The sequence below is a fragment of the Aquarana catesbeiana genome, linkage group LG01, assembly GCF_042186555.1.
Source record: "Aquarana catesbeiana isolate 2022-GZ linkage group LG01, ASM4218655v1, whole genome shotgun sequence".
NCBI classification, from domain to species: domain Eukaryota; kingdom Metazoa; phylum Chordata; class Amphibia; order Anura; family Ranidae; genus Aquarana; species Aquarana catesbeiana.
In genome coordinates this window covers 38,057,473-38,075,957 of record NC_133324.1, presented here as the reverse complement: position 1 = coordinate 38,075,957, position 18,485 = coordinate 38,057,473, and the positions used below count along the sequence as shown (strand labels likewise).

Below are 18,485 nucleotides of genomic sequence, written 5' to 3'. Positions count from 1 at the left end.
AACTCTCGCCCTTTGAGATTTTGATGGGAGTTCCTGCAAACATAGAGCTGCCCCTCTTAGATCAAAACACTGACATTAACATCTATTCTCAACAGGAAATGTACGTGAAAAATCTGGTAAGTATGCTACAGGATATGAACGAACAAGTCTCTGTCACCTTTTCTCCTCTTTCAACAGAACCTACTCATCCCTTCATCCCAGGAGACAAAGTACTGGTGAAACAACTGGCACACAAAAAGAAGGTTGGACCCATTTTCTCTGGACCTTGGAAAATAGAGAAGGTTTCCAGAACTGCTGTACTGACCGATCTAGGAAACACCTGGATCCACGCCAGCCGGTTAAAGAAGTGTCCACAGCAACCCCAGACCCCTGACCCTCCTCCAGCACCCCAAGACTCCTCTGACCAGGAACAGCGACCAGATTTGAAGGACATTCAAGAAGGCATGACACAAATCTCTCGGACCGACGAGACGAATCCCCCACCAACAGGAAGAAACAAGAAACAGAACTTTGTACACAGTACCTGACAAAATGATTTCTACCTTTGTGTCAGGAAAAACATTATGCTTCTGGACATGTCTGATTCTGATAGTATTTATACCTACTTGGTAGAATGACCATTTCGATGATATCGAATGGTCAAAGGGAGGATTGTAAGGAGATTCCATAATACATTGCATTATGATTGATTATTGATTTACCCTGAGGATATATGTTCAGGTTTTGCTTATTTGCTTTATGATTAGAGAAATATCTTGGTATATGATTAGAGAAATATCTTGGTATATTTTAGTGAATATGACAGACTGAATCTTATGACAAGTATTACTTAATGACTGAATTATCTCACCCTGTCTGTCTATCCCTGTCTGATGCTTTCATCTTAGGAAACATCTGTCTGTGGTTTTTATCTCTGTACACTGTTGCTGGGTATGAGAAGGCCAACGGCAGCTAAAAATAGTTTTTTTTAGGAAGTTGTGGTTGGCCATCTCATGGTCAAAAGACAGTGACAGAAAGTAAGGAATCAATGACCTATTAATTTGAACTAAAGGGGTCAACATTTTAATATTTAAGATCACAAGATGAAGACATTACCAAAATCACAAGATTAAGAAATTACCGAATAATATGCTAATGAACATTTATGTGTATCATTTTGATTGGCCCCCAAATTGGGGCAGAGTCTTGTAAAGACAGCATAAAACAGCGAATCCTGTAATAAAGAATTGTAATCATTTCAGCATACCTAGTGTGTGTATGTGTAATTGATTAACCGCCGGCGAGGACCTCCACTGAGCCATCTCCAAGAGCCTAGGCCACAAGGAGAAGACAAAGCACCTAACAATATTGAAGTTGATTAATAGATTAAGTAGATTAATCTATTAATAGATTAGTAGATTAAGGTACACCAGCGAGTAGAGCATTGCAGCAGTCAAGTCAGGAGAACACAAATGTATGTATCAGCTTTTCAGCTACATTGTATAATAGCTTTTCAGATACAGTGTATGCATAGGATGCAGCCAAGCAATGATTCTCAAGTGGAAAAAATATGTTTTAACAACATTTTGTGTTGTGGTTGTAGCATAAAACTAACTTGCATATAAACCTTTAAAAAGAGCACTTTTGATTTTTCATGTTCGTCACCCATAGACTTTAACGGTGTTTGTGTTCTGACAAATTTTTGGCCTGTTTGGTATGTTCTGGGGGGATGTTTGGCTCATTCATATGTGTAATTTAATCTCAGTATAAATACAGCTGTTCTGTGAATCCCTCAGTGGTTTGTTAGAAAACCTTAGTGAACAAACAGCATCATGAAGGCCAAGGAACACACCAGACAGGCCAGGGATAAAGCTGTGGAGAACTTTAAAGCAGGGTTAGGTTATTAAAAAATATCCCAAGCTTTGAACATCTCACGGAGCACGGTTCAATCCATTATTCAAAAAATGGAAAGAGTATGGCACAACTGCAAACCTACCAAGACATGGCTGTCCACCTAAACTGACAAGCCAGACAAGGATAACATTCATCAGAGAAGCATCCAAGAGCAATGCCATGGTAACTGTGGAGGAGCTGCAGAGATCCACAGCTTAGGTGTGAGAATCTGTCCACAGGACAACTATTAGTCGTGCTCTCCACAAATCTGGTCTTTATGGAAGAGTGGCAAGAAGAAAGCCATTATTGAACGAAAGCCATCAGAAGTCCCATTTGCAGTTTGCAAGAAGCTATGTGGGGGACACAGCAAACATGTGGAAGAAGGTGCTCTGGTCAGATGAGACCAAAATTGAACTTTTTGGCCTGATAGCAAAATGCTACGTGTGGTGTAAAACTAACACTGCACATCACCCTGAACACACCATCCCCACCGTGAAACATGGTGGTGGCAGAATCATGTTGTGGGGATGCTTTTCTTCAGCAGGGACAGGGAAGCTGGTCAGAGTTGATGGGAAGATGGATGGAGCCAAATACAGGGCAATCTTAGATGAAAACCTGTTATGCCCCATACACACGGTCGGATTTTCCGATGGAAAATGTGTGATAGGACCTTGTTGTCGGAATTTCTGACCGTGTGTGGGCTCCATCACACATTTTCCATCGGATTTTCCGTCACACAAAGTTTGAGAGCAGGATATAAAATTTTCCGACAACAAAATCTGTTGTCGGAAATTCTGATCGTGTGTACACAAATCCGATGCACAAAGTGCCACGCATGCTCAGAATAAATAAAGAGATGAAAGCTATTGGCCACTGCCCCGTTTATAGTCCCGACGTACGTGTTTTACGTCACCACGTTTAGAACGATCGGATTTTCCGACAACTTTGTGTGACCGTGTGTATGCAAGACAAGTTTGAGCCAACATCCGTCGGAAAAAAATCCTAGGATTTTGTTGTCGGAATGTCCGAACAAAGTCCGACCGTGTGTACGGGGCATTAGAGTCTGCAAAAACTTGAGACTGGGGTGGAGGTTTCCCTTCCAGCAGGACAACAATCCTCAACATACAGCCAGAGATACAATGGAATGGTTTAGATTAAAGCACATTCATGTGTTAGAATGTCCCAGTCAAAGTCCAGACCTAAAGCCAATTGAGAATCTGTGGCAAGACTTGAAAATTGCTGTTCACAGACACTCTCCATCCAATCTGACAGAGCTTGAGCTATTTTGCAAAGAAGAATGGGCAACATCTCCCTCTCTAGATGTGCAAAGCTGGTGGAGACATCCCCTAAAAGAGCTGTAGCTGTAATTGCAGCGAAAGGTGGTTGTACAAAGCATTGACTCAGGGGGGCTGAATACAAATGCACGCCACACTTTTCACATATTTATTTGTGAAAAATGTTGAAAAACATTTATCATTTTCCTTCCACTTCACAATTATGTGCCACTTTGTGTTGGTCTATCACATAAAATCCCAATAAAATACATTTACGTTTTTGGTTGTAACATGACAAATTGTGGAAAATGTCAAGGGGTGTGAATACTTTTTCAAGGCACTGTATCATCCAAAGTGGTTATATAGACAGTGTAGGAGTTGACAATTCAGAGATATGTTCTTACATGGACCAGAAAGGTAGTGAAGAAGACATACCTGGCCACCACCTAAAGGGGACACTGCCATGGTATTCTGGCTCAGCCAATTTACATGTTTTACAGTATGTGCATCCACTTCTGAGGAAGTGAGCATTAGCTCACGAAACGTGTCTAGTTCTAAAGATACCCTTTCAATCAAGTACTGACATCTCAAAATTTCAATCAAGTATCATACATTGTAGCTACTTTTAATCGTCATGGCATTGCATTGTAATTGATGTATTATGATGACAACTGTATCTACCTCAATAAATTATTTTATCATGTTTACTTTTTACCTAGTGGCCATGTGTGGTACAGCTCATTTAAAGTCATAGGGCTATGGTTTGTTTTTTACATAAACAAAATTTGTGTGTTTTTTATCCCATAAATAGAGTTTTCTTTGATCACCTTTGAGGTATTTACTTTTGCGCTATAAACAAAAAAGACCAACAATTTAAAAAAAAAAAAAAAAAATCTTTTTTACTTGCTGCTATAAAAAAATATCCAATAAAAAAATATAATTTTTTCATAAATTTAGGTCAATATGTATTCTGCTACATATTTTTGGTAAACAAATTCCCAATAAGCGTATATTGATTGGTTTGTGCAAGTTATAGCGTCTGCAAACTGTTGGATATATACTGGAATTTTTGTTTATTTTATTTTTTATACTTGTAATGGTGGCAATGAGCGACTTATAGCAGGACTGCAAAATTTCGGCAGCCAACCGAACACTGACACTTTGTGGGAACCAATGACACTAATACAGTGATCAGTGCTAAAAATATGCACTGGAAGGGGTTAAACATCTAGGGCAATCAACCTCTGAAATGTGTCTAGCCAGTGTTTTTGTGCACTGTGTTAGGTGCATTTACTACAGGAAGTGATGGGGCGGAAGTGATGGATTTTCATTCCCTTTGCAGGGAGAAAAAAAAAACATCACTTCCCCTCTGTCAGAATGGAGCTCTGCCTTGTTTACATAGCCAGAGTTGTGCTCTGTGTGTCTTCCCGACGATTGGTGGGTGCCGGCAGACATCCATTGGCCAGCACCCGGTAATCGGCTTTTACTATGACTAATCACAGTAGAAGTGGTGTGCATGCTCCAACTAGTCGGAAGGTGAGAATCACCTATATATTTATATCTAGATGATTCTGCACAGAACGGCCTCTCTGTAGCAGTAATTCTGCTATGGGGCGGCAGTCATTAAGTGGTTAAAGCCTAATACACTTAGGAATTTGCACAAGCAGCATACTGTATCATTAGTTCATTATTTGAATTTATTTCTTTCAGGATGCAGTCACTGTTTGGCCTACAAAATTCTACTCGCCTCCTTCGATTTTTCAGTCAAAGTTTGTTGAGCCGGGTGGTGCTGACATGGCAACCCACAGCTCAAATTTCAGTCTATTCCAGCTCTGGCTATCTTCTACTAAAAAGATATGTTTGGTTGGTGTCGCTCAGTGGAGCTATTATTCAGACATTGGTCAGAGTGGGACCTGCACTTAGTTACATATGATATAAATTATACAATTTTCCTGTTCAGACATGAGATCACAAAGTCCACCAGAGAGAAGTCTCAGAACCAATTCCCTTTGCAGCCCTGAGATATGGTCAAATGCCAAAAGATGAAAAAATGTATATTTCCTTCCCCCATGTCCCCTCCCCCAACTTTTCCTTTGAGATGAATAACACAATCATTAGTCTATCCCAGTGTTTCTCAACCTTTTTCCAGTCGGGGCACCCTTAAAAAGTATTTTCAGTCTTGAGGCACCCCAGTCCAAGGCTTAGTTCACGTTACTGTGTGTCGCGGAACATGCGCAAAATCGCACTCGTTCCTGACACACAGACAAATGCTCTGCTCTTTAGGGGTGCCATTAATTCTTAATGGTACCTTACACATTGGAAAATGTGGGGTGCTTTTGGTGCAGTGCAATTTAAAAAAAAAAAAAGGTCGGGGATTTCCTTCCCTGAATTTTTGTGATTAGGGAAGCCCATTGAAATGAATGGGCTGCACTACACGCAGCATGCAGCAACACAGATGTGAACCAAGGGCTTGTTCACATGTCCGGTTGGAGGGGTGGTAAAAGCACATGGTTAAGCTGTTTTTACCACCCCCAAATTCTTCCCCTTTAGCTGCAGAGACAACAGCTGGGGGTGTACACATGTTGTGGCTGGAGCTGGAGGTAAACCCAGGGTGAATGGGGCTGAACTGCAACTACCCTGCAACTGTGTACATTGCACGGTTGTGGTGTAGTGATGCTGCATTAAAACAGGTGGTGAGGAGGCAACATAATGCTTCTTTACCGCCTGTCAAATGCCTCTGAAAAGCGATCTGTGCATAGGTTGCTTTTCAGAGGAGAAGCAGTCCTTGCTGCTATCACAAGCAAGACCTACAAAAGCAGTTCTGATGGTACAGGAATGGGGGGGGGGGTGTCAGGATTAAAAGTAACATACACATACACATATACAGACACATACACGTGCACACACGCATACAGACACATACATACAGACACTTGTAGATACGCACATGCAGACACGTGCACACGCACATGCAGACACATGCACACACACACATACAGACACACACACATACAGACACATGCACACACACACACACACACACACACACATACAGACACATGCACACACACACAGACACACATACAGGCAGACACTCACATGCACACACACACATACAGACACATGCGCACACACACACATGAACAAACACACATACAGACGTACAGACACACATACAGACAGACACTCACATGCACACACACACATACAGACACATGCGCACACACACACATGTACAAACACACATACAGACATACACACACATACAGACAGACACTCACATGCTCATGCACATACAAACACATGCACACACATACCAGACACATGCACACACACATACAGACACATGCACACATACACACACACACATACATACAGACACATGCACACACGCACATGTACAAACACACATACAGACACATGCACACATACATGCACACACACACATGTACAAACACACATACAGACACATGCACACATACACACACATACAGACACATGCACACACACATACATGCACACACACACATGTACAAACACACATACAGACACATGCACACATACACACACATACAGACACATGCACACACACATACATACACATGCACACACACACATGTACAAACACACATACAGACACATGTACACAGATGCACACACACACACACACACACACACAGACAGTCAGACACTCACATGCACACACACACACAGACACATGTATAAAGCCCTTTTAAAACGAATCTAGCTTCTAGCACATTACCTTTCCAGTTTCCTCATTCAGCCAGGTACTGCACTGTAGGGGGAAGCAGAGAGCACAGCACACTCCCCTGCACTTTACTTTCACTTTGCTGAGATTGACGGAGCTTCTCACAGTGCCGATGAACAGTTCGGCAGGGGATCCGGAGATCAGGCTCATCTGACAGCCCTTCTCTCCCCTGATCCCGCGGCACACCTGAGAACCTCTGACGGCACACCAGTGTGCCGCGGCACACTGGTTGAGAAAGGCTGGTCTATCCCCTCATGTCAGCACGCTAGGTGTGGTCCTGGACTCTGACCTCTCTTTTTGACCCCACATCCAATCACTGTCCAAACTTTGCTGCCTTAACTCCTCTAAGATCTTCATCTTTCCAATGTCACCACCAAGATACTAATTCCCTTGTTATCCCTCACTTTGACTATAGCAACCTCCATGTCATTGGCCTACCTCTACACAGGTTATTCCATCTATAGTTTTGCAACTAGACTCATCTACCTTACCAACAGCTCATTAACCACCAACCCTCTTTGCCAATCCCTCCACTGACTTGCGCTCACCCAACAAATACATTTCAGACTAACTTTACCTGATTAAATCTGTTAATGTTAAAACGGTGATTAAACTTGTTGAAAATGTGTATAGCTTCAGCCATAGCTTCTACTGCAATATACACTCGTAATGATTCTCCATAAATCGTTTGGTTCTCCATTACGGAAACATAGAGTATTACTGAATCGATGGTAGAATTAGAAACGTTTTGGAAATAAATATTTTTTCCATTTTGAGTTGATGTTATATTGTAAAATGTAATGATCAGATCATCCTTCAGCAGCCCAATTTGTGAATGTCTTGACGATAAATTGACACCAAACCGATTTTCCATATGAATTACTGGATCAAAAACACTTAAAGACAAACTTGTTATAAAACCTATGAAAACAGTCATCATCTTGATACCATGTAAACTCCAGCCTGGGGGAAGGATAAGCATATTGTTTCTATTGCTATGAGTGTATTCAGAAAGGTATCCCAGAGCATTGCTTGTAAAGGAACCACAAAGTATTAAAACTTTACATCGTACTTTACTAAGTGTGTCTGTCCACTGATTTATTGTAGCAGAATTTTCAGACATTCTTTTTTCAAAAGCCACACAAATCTCCTGGGAAGCCAAATGTTTTTTCAGAATTTGCGCTTCATTCTCTCCGGTATCATTGTCTGAAAAAAGTATTCCAACCCAGTTCCAGCCAAAATATTTCACTAGTTTGGTAATTGCTAAATAATGGACATAATCATTCTGAATGGTCCTGAAAACATGCGGGTAAAGGAGTCTGTCACTTAATGAGTAATCGCTGGCCCAATAGCTGATCTGAAAAGAGAAGGATTAACTATAAATTATAATGTGACTATATTTGCAGATTACATTCATATCAATTGGCCGTTAAAATGATCATTAGAGACTGAACTGTACAAGTATATAAAAATACAATTGATCTTTTAGATTAAGACTACTTTCACACTGGGGCGTTGGGGGCATCTGCAGTAAAGCGCCGCTATTTTTAACTACGTTTTACCGTCATTATTGCGGAGGTTTTTGGTCGCTAGCAGGGCACTTTTAACCCCCGCTAGCAGCCAAAAAAGAGTTGAACCCAACCGCAAAGCACCACTGCAGTGGCGCATTGCCAGCGGTTCGGCGGCACTGCCCATTGATTTCAATGAGCAGGGGCACTTTAGGAGTGGTGTATACACCGCTCCTACAGCGCTGCACAGATGCAGCTTGCAGGACTTTTTTTTACCGTCCTGCCAGCGCACCGCTCCATTGTGAAAGCCCTCGGGCTTTCACACTGGAGTGCAAGGAGAGGCTCTTTACAGGCGCTATGCAGGCTCTATTTTTAGCACTATAGCACCTGTAAAGCGCCTCAGTGTGAAAGCAGCCTCAATCAGCTAAATACCTTCCATGTGCGTCAAAACAAAGATGTTCAAAGTCCTACAGAAACCGGAGTAGTCATGAGTGGCCACTGCAAGGATTTTTGCTCTTTGCATTGTAACAGAGATCTACCTGAAGACGTGCAACATGCCCCCTGTTGTGTCAGATTTATAGCTCTCCAATCAACATCAAGGGTAATCAGTATTATATGTTAAAAATTGGACTTATCAGTGGGTATGTTAGATCTCATACAGAGAACATTGACCCTTCTCTGCACCAGGCTGGCAGGGGACAAGCTTTCCTAGGCATAATTATGCATAACCAGAAAAACAATTCAAATCAGGAGATGTGACATCAACGTGACTTTACTTGTGATCTGCTTGCTCTGGATCACTGATTCTGGCAGTTTACCAGCATTTTCAGGAAGAGCCCGGCAAAGGATAGTCTACATGCTTCTCTCAGTACATGTGTATGCATATGTACCTTATATGTATAACTTTAAAAGCGAAGAGCCCAGTAAACGCAGTACAAGCTCTAATACAGTGGCGGCTGGTGTTTTTTTGGGGGGGCGGAAAACATCCTCCCGGTTGATCAGAAGGTGGCACCCCCCTACCCCGGCACTTACCCCATTGGTTGCAGGTGGGTAGGCTCCTATAGGTGGCAGCCAGCAGCCGGGTTGCGCGCTCATGCGAGTGGCGGGTTGCGGGTTGCGGGCTCCTATGGGCAGTGGGCAGCGGCTCCTGTGCCCTCTCTGAATAACCGTGGCTTCCACCGTGCGGCTCCTCCTTCCTAGGTGTACAATAGGATCGCCTGTCCTTTAGGCCAATTGGGTTACTGGTGTCAAACCCCACTTTCCGAGTGGCCAGGAAGAGGATCAGTGTTACTACAGTGAATATTGATTCGCTGTTGTAACACACCTGGGTGGGCTCAGAGTGCACTCTCTGCGACCCGAGCCTACCCTATATTGAAGCTTATTAGAGCCTCTGGCTCTAATCAGTGCTTCAAAAAAACAGCCCCTCCGTATTGGAATCCATGCGTCGGTGTCCTGAAAGAGGCTGGACACATGGATAGCAGAGGTAGTAATGGACGGGGGGGGGTGGCGCCCGTGCGCCCTTAATAGATGGACTGCCCTTGCTCTAATACCTCTTTGCATTCATTCAGCAAAGACAGATCAAAGTAACCAACACACACAGACCTTCAAATAAGCTTCAAAGGATTTTTAAAAACAGTCAATTAAGACCTTTTAGCAGCAATCACCTTTTAGCAGCAAGAACAGGCCTGGAGCAAAGGGAACCTGGGTGGAGGGCCCACATGACTGGGGGTTGCTATTATTGGTTGCACAGGGTGTGTCCTAGAAGGTGGGTGGTTAAAAAGGTTTAGAATGGGTTTGGTGTAATGAGAGAGATATGGGGTGTGGTTTACATAGGTAACAAGGTTAGTGGGGCCGGGGATTAGTCAGTTGAGGATGAACAGGAGAAGAGGCAACACCGTAGAAATTTTTGTTTCTGTGTTGCACTCACAATGGAAAACTTTGATCGATTGCTGGGGCAGCTGCGCTCAGCTGCCACGGCGAACGGCCCGGAGTGGCTCAATATGCAGCTGGCTGCGCTTCTGCGGGGGTCTGGGCAGGTTGCTTCTTCCCTTTCCCCTGCCGGTCCATGTGCAACGAGGTCTGTGCCTCCTGCATGCTTCAGACAGGAGGAGTCCCCCATTGTGAGCCATTGCTCAGGGAGCCCGATCACGGACCCTCCAGCGCCCAGGGCAAAGAGACCAGCTCCTTCTCTGGCCACTGGGGCTGGGAGGAATCCCCAGCACAGGCGGAACCTGGGAAGGAGGGTGCGCTCTGCGTCCCCCTCCAGGCCTCCAGCGTCACGAGGGAGAAGTCTCGGGCACAGATTCTGAGGGGCCCACGGTGACGACAGTCCAGCAGGGACCTCTTCAGGGATCTGGAACAGCAGCTGGTAGGTCGGTTTCCCCTGGGCAGCCTGGTAAGTCCTCATCTGTCCCTGTGTCTGTGTCTAACGCTGTGAACATGCTGTCTGTGTCTTCCCCCATGTCAGTGGGTCTCCTGAGGTGCCATTAGGGGGTGGGCTGGTCCCGACGCCGCTCATGGCATCTGGGGTTGGGGGGACAGGGGATGCATTGCTGCAGCCCCTGTTGTTGGCTCTGGTGGGGGGCTTCAGAGACATGGTCGGCAGGGGTGCCATTGCAGTCCACCTCGCACCCAGGGTGTCACCGGTCCTGGCCTGGATGGCTGGGGGGATGGGCCAGCTCCGGCCGTGTCACCGCCTATCGTTCCACTGGTGGTACGGACGGCGCCACAACCACCTGCCAAGGCTCCCAGGTTGGCTTCGGTGCTCTCAGGTAGTTCAGAATCTTCCTAGGTAAGTACAGTCGGGGGGCGCCCCGGGGGTGTTGTCTTTGGATGGCATACAACTGGCGGATGCTGCGTGATGCAAAGTGTATGTCTGTTACGAAGGCCCCTTGGGTTCTCATTTAAAGGAGGAGGTGAGGGAGAAGATTTGGAAAGGGGACTACGTGGAGATTTTTTTGTTGCTACTGCTGGAGAGGTTTAACCTGGACAAGGTTAAGCCTTATGAGAGCAAAAAGGAGGAAGAAGAGAAACGGTGCTATAGACTTATTCCACGGATGTTCCCCAACTGCCTTCAGGCATTTAATATATCAGCTAGCGTTATAGGGGAGAAGGTGACAGAGAACTGTTCGGTGTTGATTTGTTAAATGGATTCCATCAGTGAATCCCAGAGGGTTTATAGGGGTGTGCGCTATGATGAGCAGTTCCGTCAGCGGAAGGCTGTGAGACCATCATTAAGGTGGGATCACAAAGACATCGGCTTGTGGATGAAACTCATGACACAAGCTAGAGTCACGCCGACTCCCTTTCTTGGGGGGGCTGGGGGTGCCCAAGTCTCTTCACCATCGGCCACAAAGCGCAAGGGGTTCTGTTGGCAGTTTAATGAGGGCACCTGCAAATTTGGAGGCTCCTTCTGTTTCCGGCATAAGTGTTCAGACTGTGGAGGAGCTCACCCCTTGTCAAAAGGCTTCATAAAAGGAAAGAAATCCGCCGACGCTGGAAAGAGGGACGATGCCAGTGAGGGTGGTAAAAATGGTGCCGTATCTAAGTAGGTATCCAAACAGGGTAGCTGCAGGGACGCTGTGGTTGGGCTTTAAGGAGGGCTTCCCGATGCCAAGTACGTTGGACTGGGTACCCCTGTTTCGACTAACCTTAAGTCTGCTTATGAACATCCTGATGTAGTTTCTAGTAAGCTGCTGAAGGAAGTGACATTGGAAGGATTTCTGGCTCATATGTATTGCTGCCGGTGGGGGACCTAGTGGTTTCACCATTGGGGGTCGTACCCAAGCGGGAACCAAATCAATTTAGGCTCATTCACCACTCGTCTCATCCTAAGGGTGGGTCGGTGAACAATGCTATCGACCCTTTCCTTTGTACGGTATCTTACGCCTCATTTGACCAAGCAGTGCGGTGGGTGAAGAAGTTCGGGAAGGGAGCTCTTATGGCCAAAACGGACATAGAGTCTGCCTTTCATATGTTGCCGGTACACCCGGACAGTGTTCACTTGTTGGGTTGTCGCTGGGAGAGGAAGTATTTTGTGGACCGTTGCCTACCAATGGATTGCACCATTTCTTATATCAAGATGTTCAATTATTTTCTGAAATGGGTCATCAATGACTTTTTTTTTTGGTGATAGGCCCACCGGGTGATCGGTCATGTCTCATCTTGTTGGCCACCTTACAGCATATTTTTCAAGTTTTTGGGGTTCCGTTGGCTAAAGACAAGACTGAGGGACCCACTATGGTTTTGCAGTTTTTGGGGATCGTCATCAATACCAATTTGATGAAGTTCTGCTTCCCGAGCGACAAGCTGGAGGATTTCCGGTGCACGGTGGCCGAGGTGATCCGCCATTCAAAAGTGCAGTTGAGGGAGTTGCAATCATTGTTAGGAAAGCTCAACTTTGCTTGTCGCATCATGCCCATGGGGCGTGTGTTTTGTAGATGCTTGGCGGCTGCCACGGCGCGGGTGAAGGCCCCGCATCACTTTGTCCAGATTAGTCGGGAACATCGAGGAGATTTGCGGGTGTGGGACGTGTTCTTGGAGCAGTTCAATGGCCGGTCTTTTTGGCAAGGGTCGGTGGTGCAAGCAGCAGAGCTGGATCTCTTTACTGATGCAGCAGAGTCGGTGGGTTATGCAGCTTATTTCAATGGTCGGTGGTGTGTGGGTAGGTGGCCGGAGGTGTTGTCGGGGTCTGGGCTCATGCGAAATTTAGGTAATATGGTAAGGTAATATGTGAAAAACACAATAAATGCAAATATGTGAACAATCTAAATGATACCAGCAGCAATTCTTCTGCACAAACAAACAAAAACAGTGTAAATAAAAAGAAAATAATAGAATTGTGCTACAATATTAACTAAATAATATAATTAATCAATAATACTGTCTGTGAGACATAAAAGTAAGTGACATGAAAGAGTTACCACAAGTGGATGTGGTAAAAAATAAAAAGCAAAAATAATCATTGAGAACAAAAATTAAAAAATTAAACGAATAAAATAATATAGTGTCCAAATATATATAAAAAATCCAACACCAGTGATCAAATAAAAGCTATATGTTTGAAAAAGTTCATCAAATTGTGATGCATATGAAGTCTTCCATGGCTTGAACAAAACAAGAAAAGCTCCAATAGTGTAAAACCTTCGAATTATTGTATAAAAGATAAGGATATATTGCACTCACATGTAAATGGTAACTATAACGCGGAGCGACATGCTTGTGTCACCTCGCATTGTCGTAGATGTTCCAGGAGGACGGGTTTGTCTTGTGTGTTCACGGCCGGAGCGCCAGACATTTTAAGGCGTTATACTTACCATTTACATGTGAGTGCAATATATCCTTATCTTTTATACAATAAATCAAAGGTTTTACACTATTGAAGCTTTTCTTATTTTTTATGCTACATATGCTACGTATGAGTTGGGGAGATACAATTGGATCTGAGGTCCATTAGCCCTATTTTGATATCTGTGGATGTCTAATGACTACCTGGGCACCCTGGATCTGAGTTTACCTGTTTAGCTCCGGAGGGCTATTTCTGTACAAGCTTCCCCGGATCCTCTGTAGTGGGGGGTCATGGGGCTCTGGTAAGCTGCTAATTTTTATCACTGGTGGTGGATTTAACACAGTATTGTTCACGCCATGGAAGACTTCATATGCATCACAATTTGATGGACTTTTTCCAACATATAGCTTTTATTTGATCACTGGTGTTGGATTTATTATATATATTTGGACACTATATTATTTTATTTGTTTAATTTTTTTATTTTTGTTCTCAATGATTATTTTTGCTTTTTATTTTTTACCACATCCACTTGTGGTAACTCTTTCATGTCACTTACTTTTATGTCTAACAGACAGTATTATTGATTGATTATATTATTTAATTAATATTGTAGTGTGATTATATTATTTTCTTGTTGTGTTTGCAGTTGAATATTTTTGTGTGTGCTGTTCATGTCCGGGGATTGAGAATGAGGTGGCTGATGCACTTTCTCGATTACAGTGGGATAGATCCCGGCAGTTGGCCCCGGAGGCGGAGCAGCTTGGAGTCCTGTGCCCCGGTCGTTTGTGGGATCTCATATTGACACTGTGATGTTGTTGGTTTGTAAGTCAGTGGAGGAGGCTACTTGGCGGGCTTATGAGCGGGTGTGGAAAGAATAGCACAAGCTGGTAAGTAGGGTAGAGGGTTGTTCCAGTGATGAAGACTGGCAATACATGTTGTTGTACTTTCTGGGTAAGAATTGCAAGGACGGGTGTCTGTTGCTCAGGTTAACGGTAAGATGGCGGGCCTGGCTTTTTTGTTTAAATTGGGTGGTGTGGAGGATGTTACTAAGGCTTTCATAGTTCGGAAGGCGCTGAGGGGTTACAGAAAAGGACACGGCAGGCCGGATACCCGGCGACCAGTGTCTTTGGGGATGTTGGTGGAGTTGACGGGGGTTCTGCCCAGTGTATTTTTCACCCCTTTTGAGGTTCCACTGTTTAGGACAGCTTTTGTTGTGGCTTTTTTTGGGGCACTGAGGGTGGATGAGTTGGTCAGTTCTTTCAGATCGGTGGCTGGGAGTTTGGATGTCTCAGATGTTACAGTCTGGGGCGATACTGCTACGCTCCTTATTCGTAAGTAGAAAACCGATTGGATGGGTAAAGGAGCCAGGGTGGTACTAGGGGCAGTGGAGGGTCTGGCGTTGTGCCCCGTGGTGATCAGGGAATATGTGGGGTTGCGGCCTGCTGGGCCTTGACCCTTTTTGGTCCACAGGGACAGGTCGGCGTTTGTGAGTGTGTTCCAAAAATACTTGGAGGCGGGTGGTTTCTCTTTGAGGGACTATTCTTCGCATTCATTCAGGATTGGAGCGGCCACTGGGGCGGTGCGTTGGTGTGTCAGCGATCAGATACTTCAGCGTATTGTTCGTTGGGAATCTCACCCATGTCGGTTATACAGTATGTACGCCCTCATCTCCTTTGAAGCGGGTGATAAAGGGGGGATGTGGATCCCTCAACTCAAGGGGTTGGGGGGTCAAAGGGGGGTCTATGTCCTTTTAGGTGTTGTTGTGTGGTGTTGATTGTGTGTGGCCTTTCTGGTCTGGGGATGGTAGTGCAATGTGGGGCTTATGTGTGTTTGGTGTCTTGGGTCCTGTTGCCTATGTTCTTTTTTGTGTTTCTGTTTTTCAGGCCCGGTGTGCCTGATGTGGATCCTGGGTCACTCCTATGTTAACTGGGGGGCTAGGAGGGCAGCTGGGTTTTTCCAGGGTCCACGGTCCTCTGGATTGGTATACCTGGCATGCTGTGGTCCCAAATAGTGCCAGAGATACAGCGGTATGCTAGGATGTATAGGCCTCCTATTGTGCTGCTTCTGCATGTTGGGGGCAATGACCTTAGTATCAGGGCATCCAGGGACCTCATTAGAGACATGAAGTGGGATTTCCTTTGGTTGTGTATGGCCTTTCCAGATACTTACTGTGGTTGGACATCATTGGCAGCGCAGCCTGGCAGGGGGGGGGGGGGTCGGTGGAAAGGATAAATAGGGCTAGGATCAAGGTCAACAAGGCAGTGGCAAAATATGTAGTCCGCAATGGGGGGGCTGGTGGTTTGACATTGTGAGTTAGAAGGAGACTTTGGCCTGTATTTAGGGGAGACGGGGTTCACTTGTCAGCTGTGGGCATAGATATGTGGTTCCTGGGTCCCAACAGGACTTGCAGCTGTGGCGGGCCTCCCACACGTAAGGTGTCACCCCTCACATCAGGTGTCCCTGGCAGAGCCCCCCTCACATCAGGTGTCCCCGGCAGAGCCCCCCCTAACATCATGTGTCCCTGGCAGAGCCCCCCTCACAGCAGGTGTCCCTGGTAGAGCCCCCCTCACATCAGGTGTCCACAGCGGAGCCCCCCCTCACATCAGGTGTCCCCCAGTGGAGCTCTCCCTCACATCAGGAGTCCCTGGTGGAGCCCCCCTTACATCAGGTGTCCCCAGCGGAGCTCCCCCTCACATCAGGAGTCCCCGGTGGAGCCCCCCTCACATCAGGTGTCCCCAGCGGAGCTCCCCCTCACATAAGGTGTCCCCAGTGGAGCCCCCCTCACATCAAGAGTCCCCAGCGGTGCCCCCCTCACATCAGGTGTCCCCGGCAGAGCCCCCCTCACATCAGGTGTCCCCGGCAGAGCCCCCCTCACATCAGGTGTCCCTGGCAGAGCCCCCCTCACATCAGTTGTCCCCAGCGGAGCTCCCCCTCACATCAGGAGTCCCCGCCGGAGCCCCCCTTACATCAGGTGTCCCGGGCAGAGCTCTCCCTCACATCAGGAGTCCCCGGCGGAGCCCCCCCTCACATCAGGTGTCCCCAGTAGAGCCCCCCTCACATTAGGAGTCCCCAGCGGAGCTCCCCCTCACATCAGGAGTCCCCGGTGGAGCCCCCCTTACATCATGTGTCCCCAGCGGAGCTCCCCCTCACATTAGGAGTCCCCGGCGGAGCCCCCCCTCACATCAGGTGTCCCCAGCGGAGCTCCCCCTCACATCAGGTGTCCCCAGTGGAGCCCCCCTCACATCAGGAGTCCCCAGCGGAGCCCCCCTCACATCAGGTGTCCCCGGCAGAGCCCCCCTCACATCAGGTGTCCCTAGCACAGCCCCCCTCACATCAGGTGTCCCCGGCAGAGCCCCCCCTAACATCATGTGTCCCCGGCAGAGCCCCCCTCACAGCAGGTGTCCCTGGTAGAGCACCCCTCACATCAGGTGTCCACAGCGGAGCCCCCCCTCACATCAGGTGTCCCCAGTGGAGCTCCCCCTCACATCAGGAGTCCCCGGTGGAGCCCCCCCTTACATCAGGTGTCCCCAGTAGAGCCCCCCTCACATTAGGAGTCCCCAGCGGAGCTCCCCCTCACATCAGGAGTCCCCGGTGGAGCCCCCCTTACATCATGTGTCCCCAGCGGAGCTCCCCCTCACATTAGGAGTCCCCGGCGGAGCCCCCCCTCACATCAGGTGTCCCCAGCGGAGCTCCCCCTCACATCAGGTGTCCCCAGTGGAGTCCCCCTCACATCAGGAGTCCCCAGCGGAGCCCCCCTCACATCAGGTGTCCCCGGCAGATCCCCCCTCACATCAGGTGTCCCTGGCAGAGCCCCCCTCACATCAGGTGTCCCCGGCAGAGCCCCCCCTAACATCATGTGTCCCCAGCAGAGCCCCCTTACATCAGGTGTCCCCGGTAGAGCCCCACAAAATTGTAATTACACGCCCCTGTTAAACAGGGGCAGAAAAATTACCACAACACTGCAACCCCTCACAGATGTTATAGTTGGAGCGCAGGAATGAGCCCTGCTCCAAAGTATTGCATCAAAAATTGTAATTATATGCCCCTGTTAAACAGGGGCTGAAAAATTGGGCCTTGGGCACTGGTGCTGTTGCCACAACACTGCAACCCCTCACAGATACTATAGTTGGAGCGCAGGAATGAGCCCTGCTGCAAAGTATTGCATCAAAAATTGTAATTATACGCCCCTGTTAAGCAGGGCTGAAAAATTGGGCCTTGGGCACTGGTGCTGGTGCCACAACACTGCAACCCCTCACAGATACTAAAGCTGGAGCGCAGGAATGAGCTCTGCTGCAAAGTATTGCATCGAAAATTGTGCCCAGAACCAAAAATGTTCTTACAAGCTATCAGCATGAAAATTGAGAAGGAAGAGGATTGTGACTCAGCATAACAGGATGGTCACTCAGCATCAGCATAAGCAGTCTTGAAGGGATCTCACATTAAAAAAAAATCAATTGGTTACATCAGCATCAGGTGCTTGGTAGCTGGTGATCAAAGACTGATTCATTTTTATGTAGGTCAGCCGATCGACCGATTCGGTGGACAGGCACACCCTGTGATCTGTTACAAAGCCTCCAGCAGCACTGAATGTGCGTTCCAAAAGAACGCTGGGTGCAGGACAGGCCAGTAGCTCAATTGCATACCGTGCAAGCTCTGGCCAGTGATCCATCCTCAAGACCCAGTAACCCAGAGGATTTTCGGTGGGAAAGGTGTCCAAGTCTGATCTTGGCCCTAGGTAATCCTGCAGTGTCTGTGAATCAGACACTGGCGAT

The 18,485-nt window shown here is 46.7% G+C and overlaps 1 protein-coding gene across 1 annotated transcript in view; it reads right to left on the bottom strand.

Annotated features, from left to right (window-relative positions):
* Positions 1-18,485, bottom strand: part of LOC141101706 (vomeronasal type-2 receptor 26-like) — a 173,799-nt gene that overhangs the window by 77,255 nt on the left and 78,059 nt on the right. Inside the window, exon 3 of the mRNA XM_073594171.1 lies at positions 7,493-8,272. Within this exon, the coding sequence (XP_073450272.1) occupies positions 7,493-8,272 (780 nt within the window). The remainder of the gene's footprint in view (positions 1-7,492; positions 8,273-18,485) is intronic.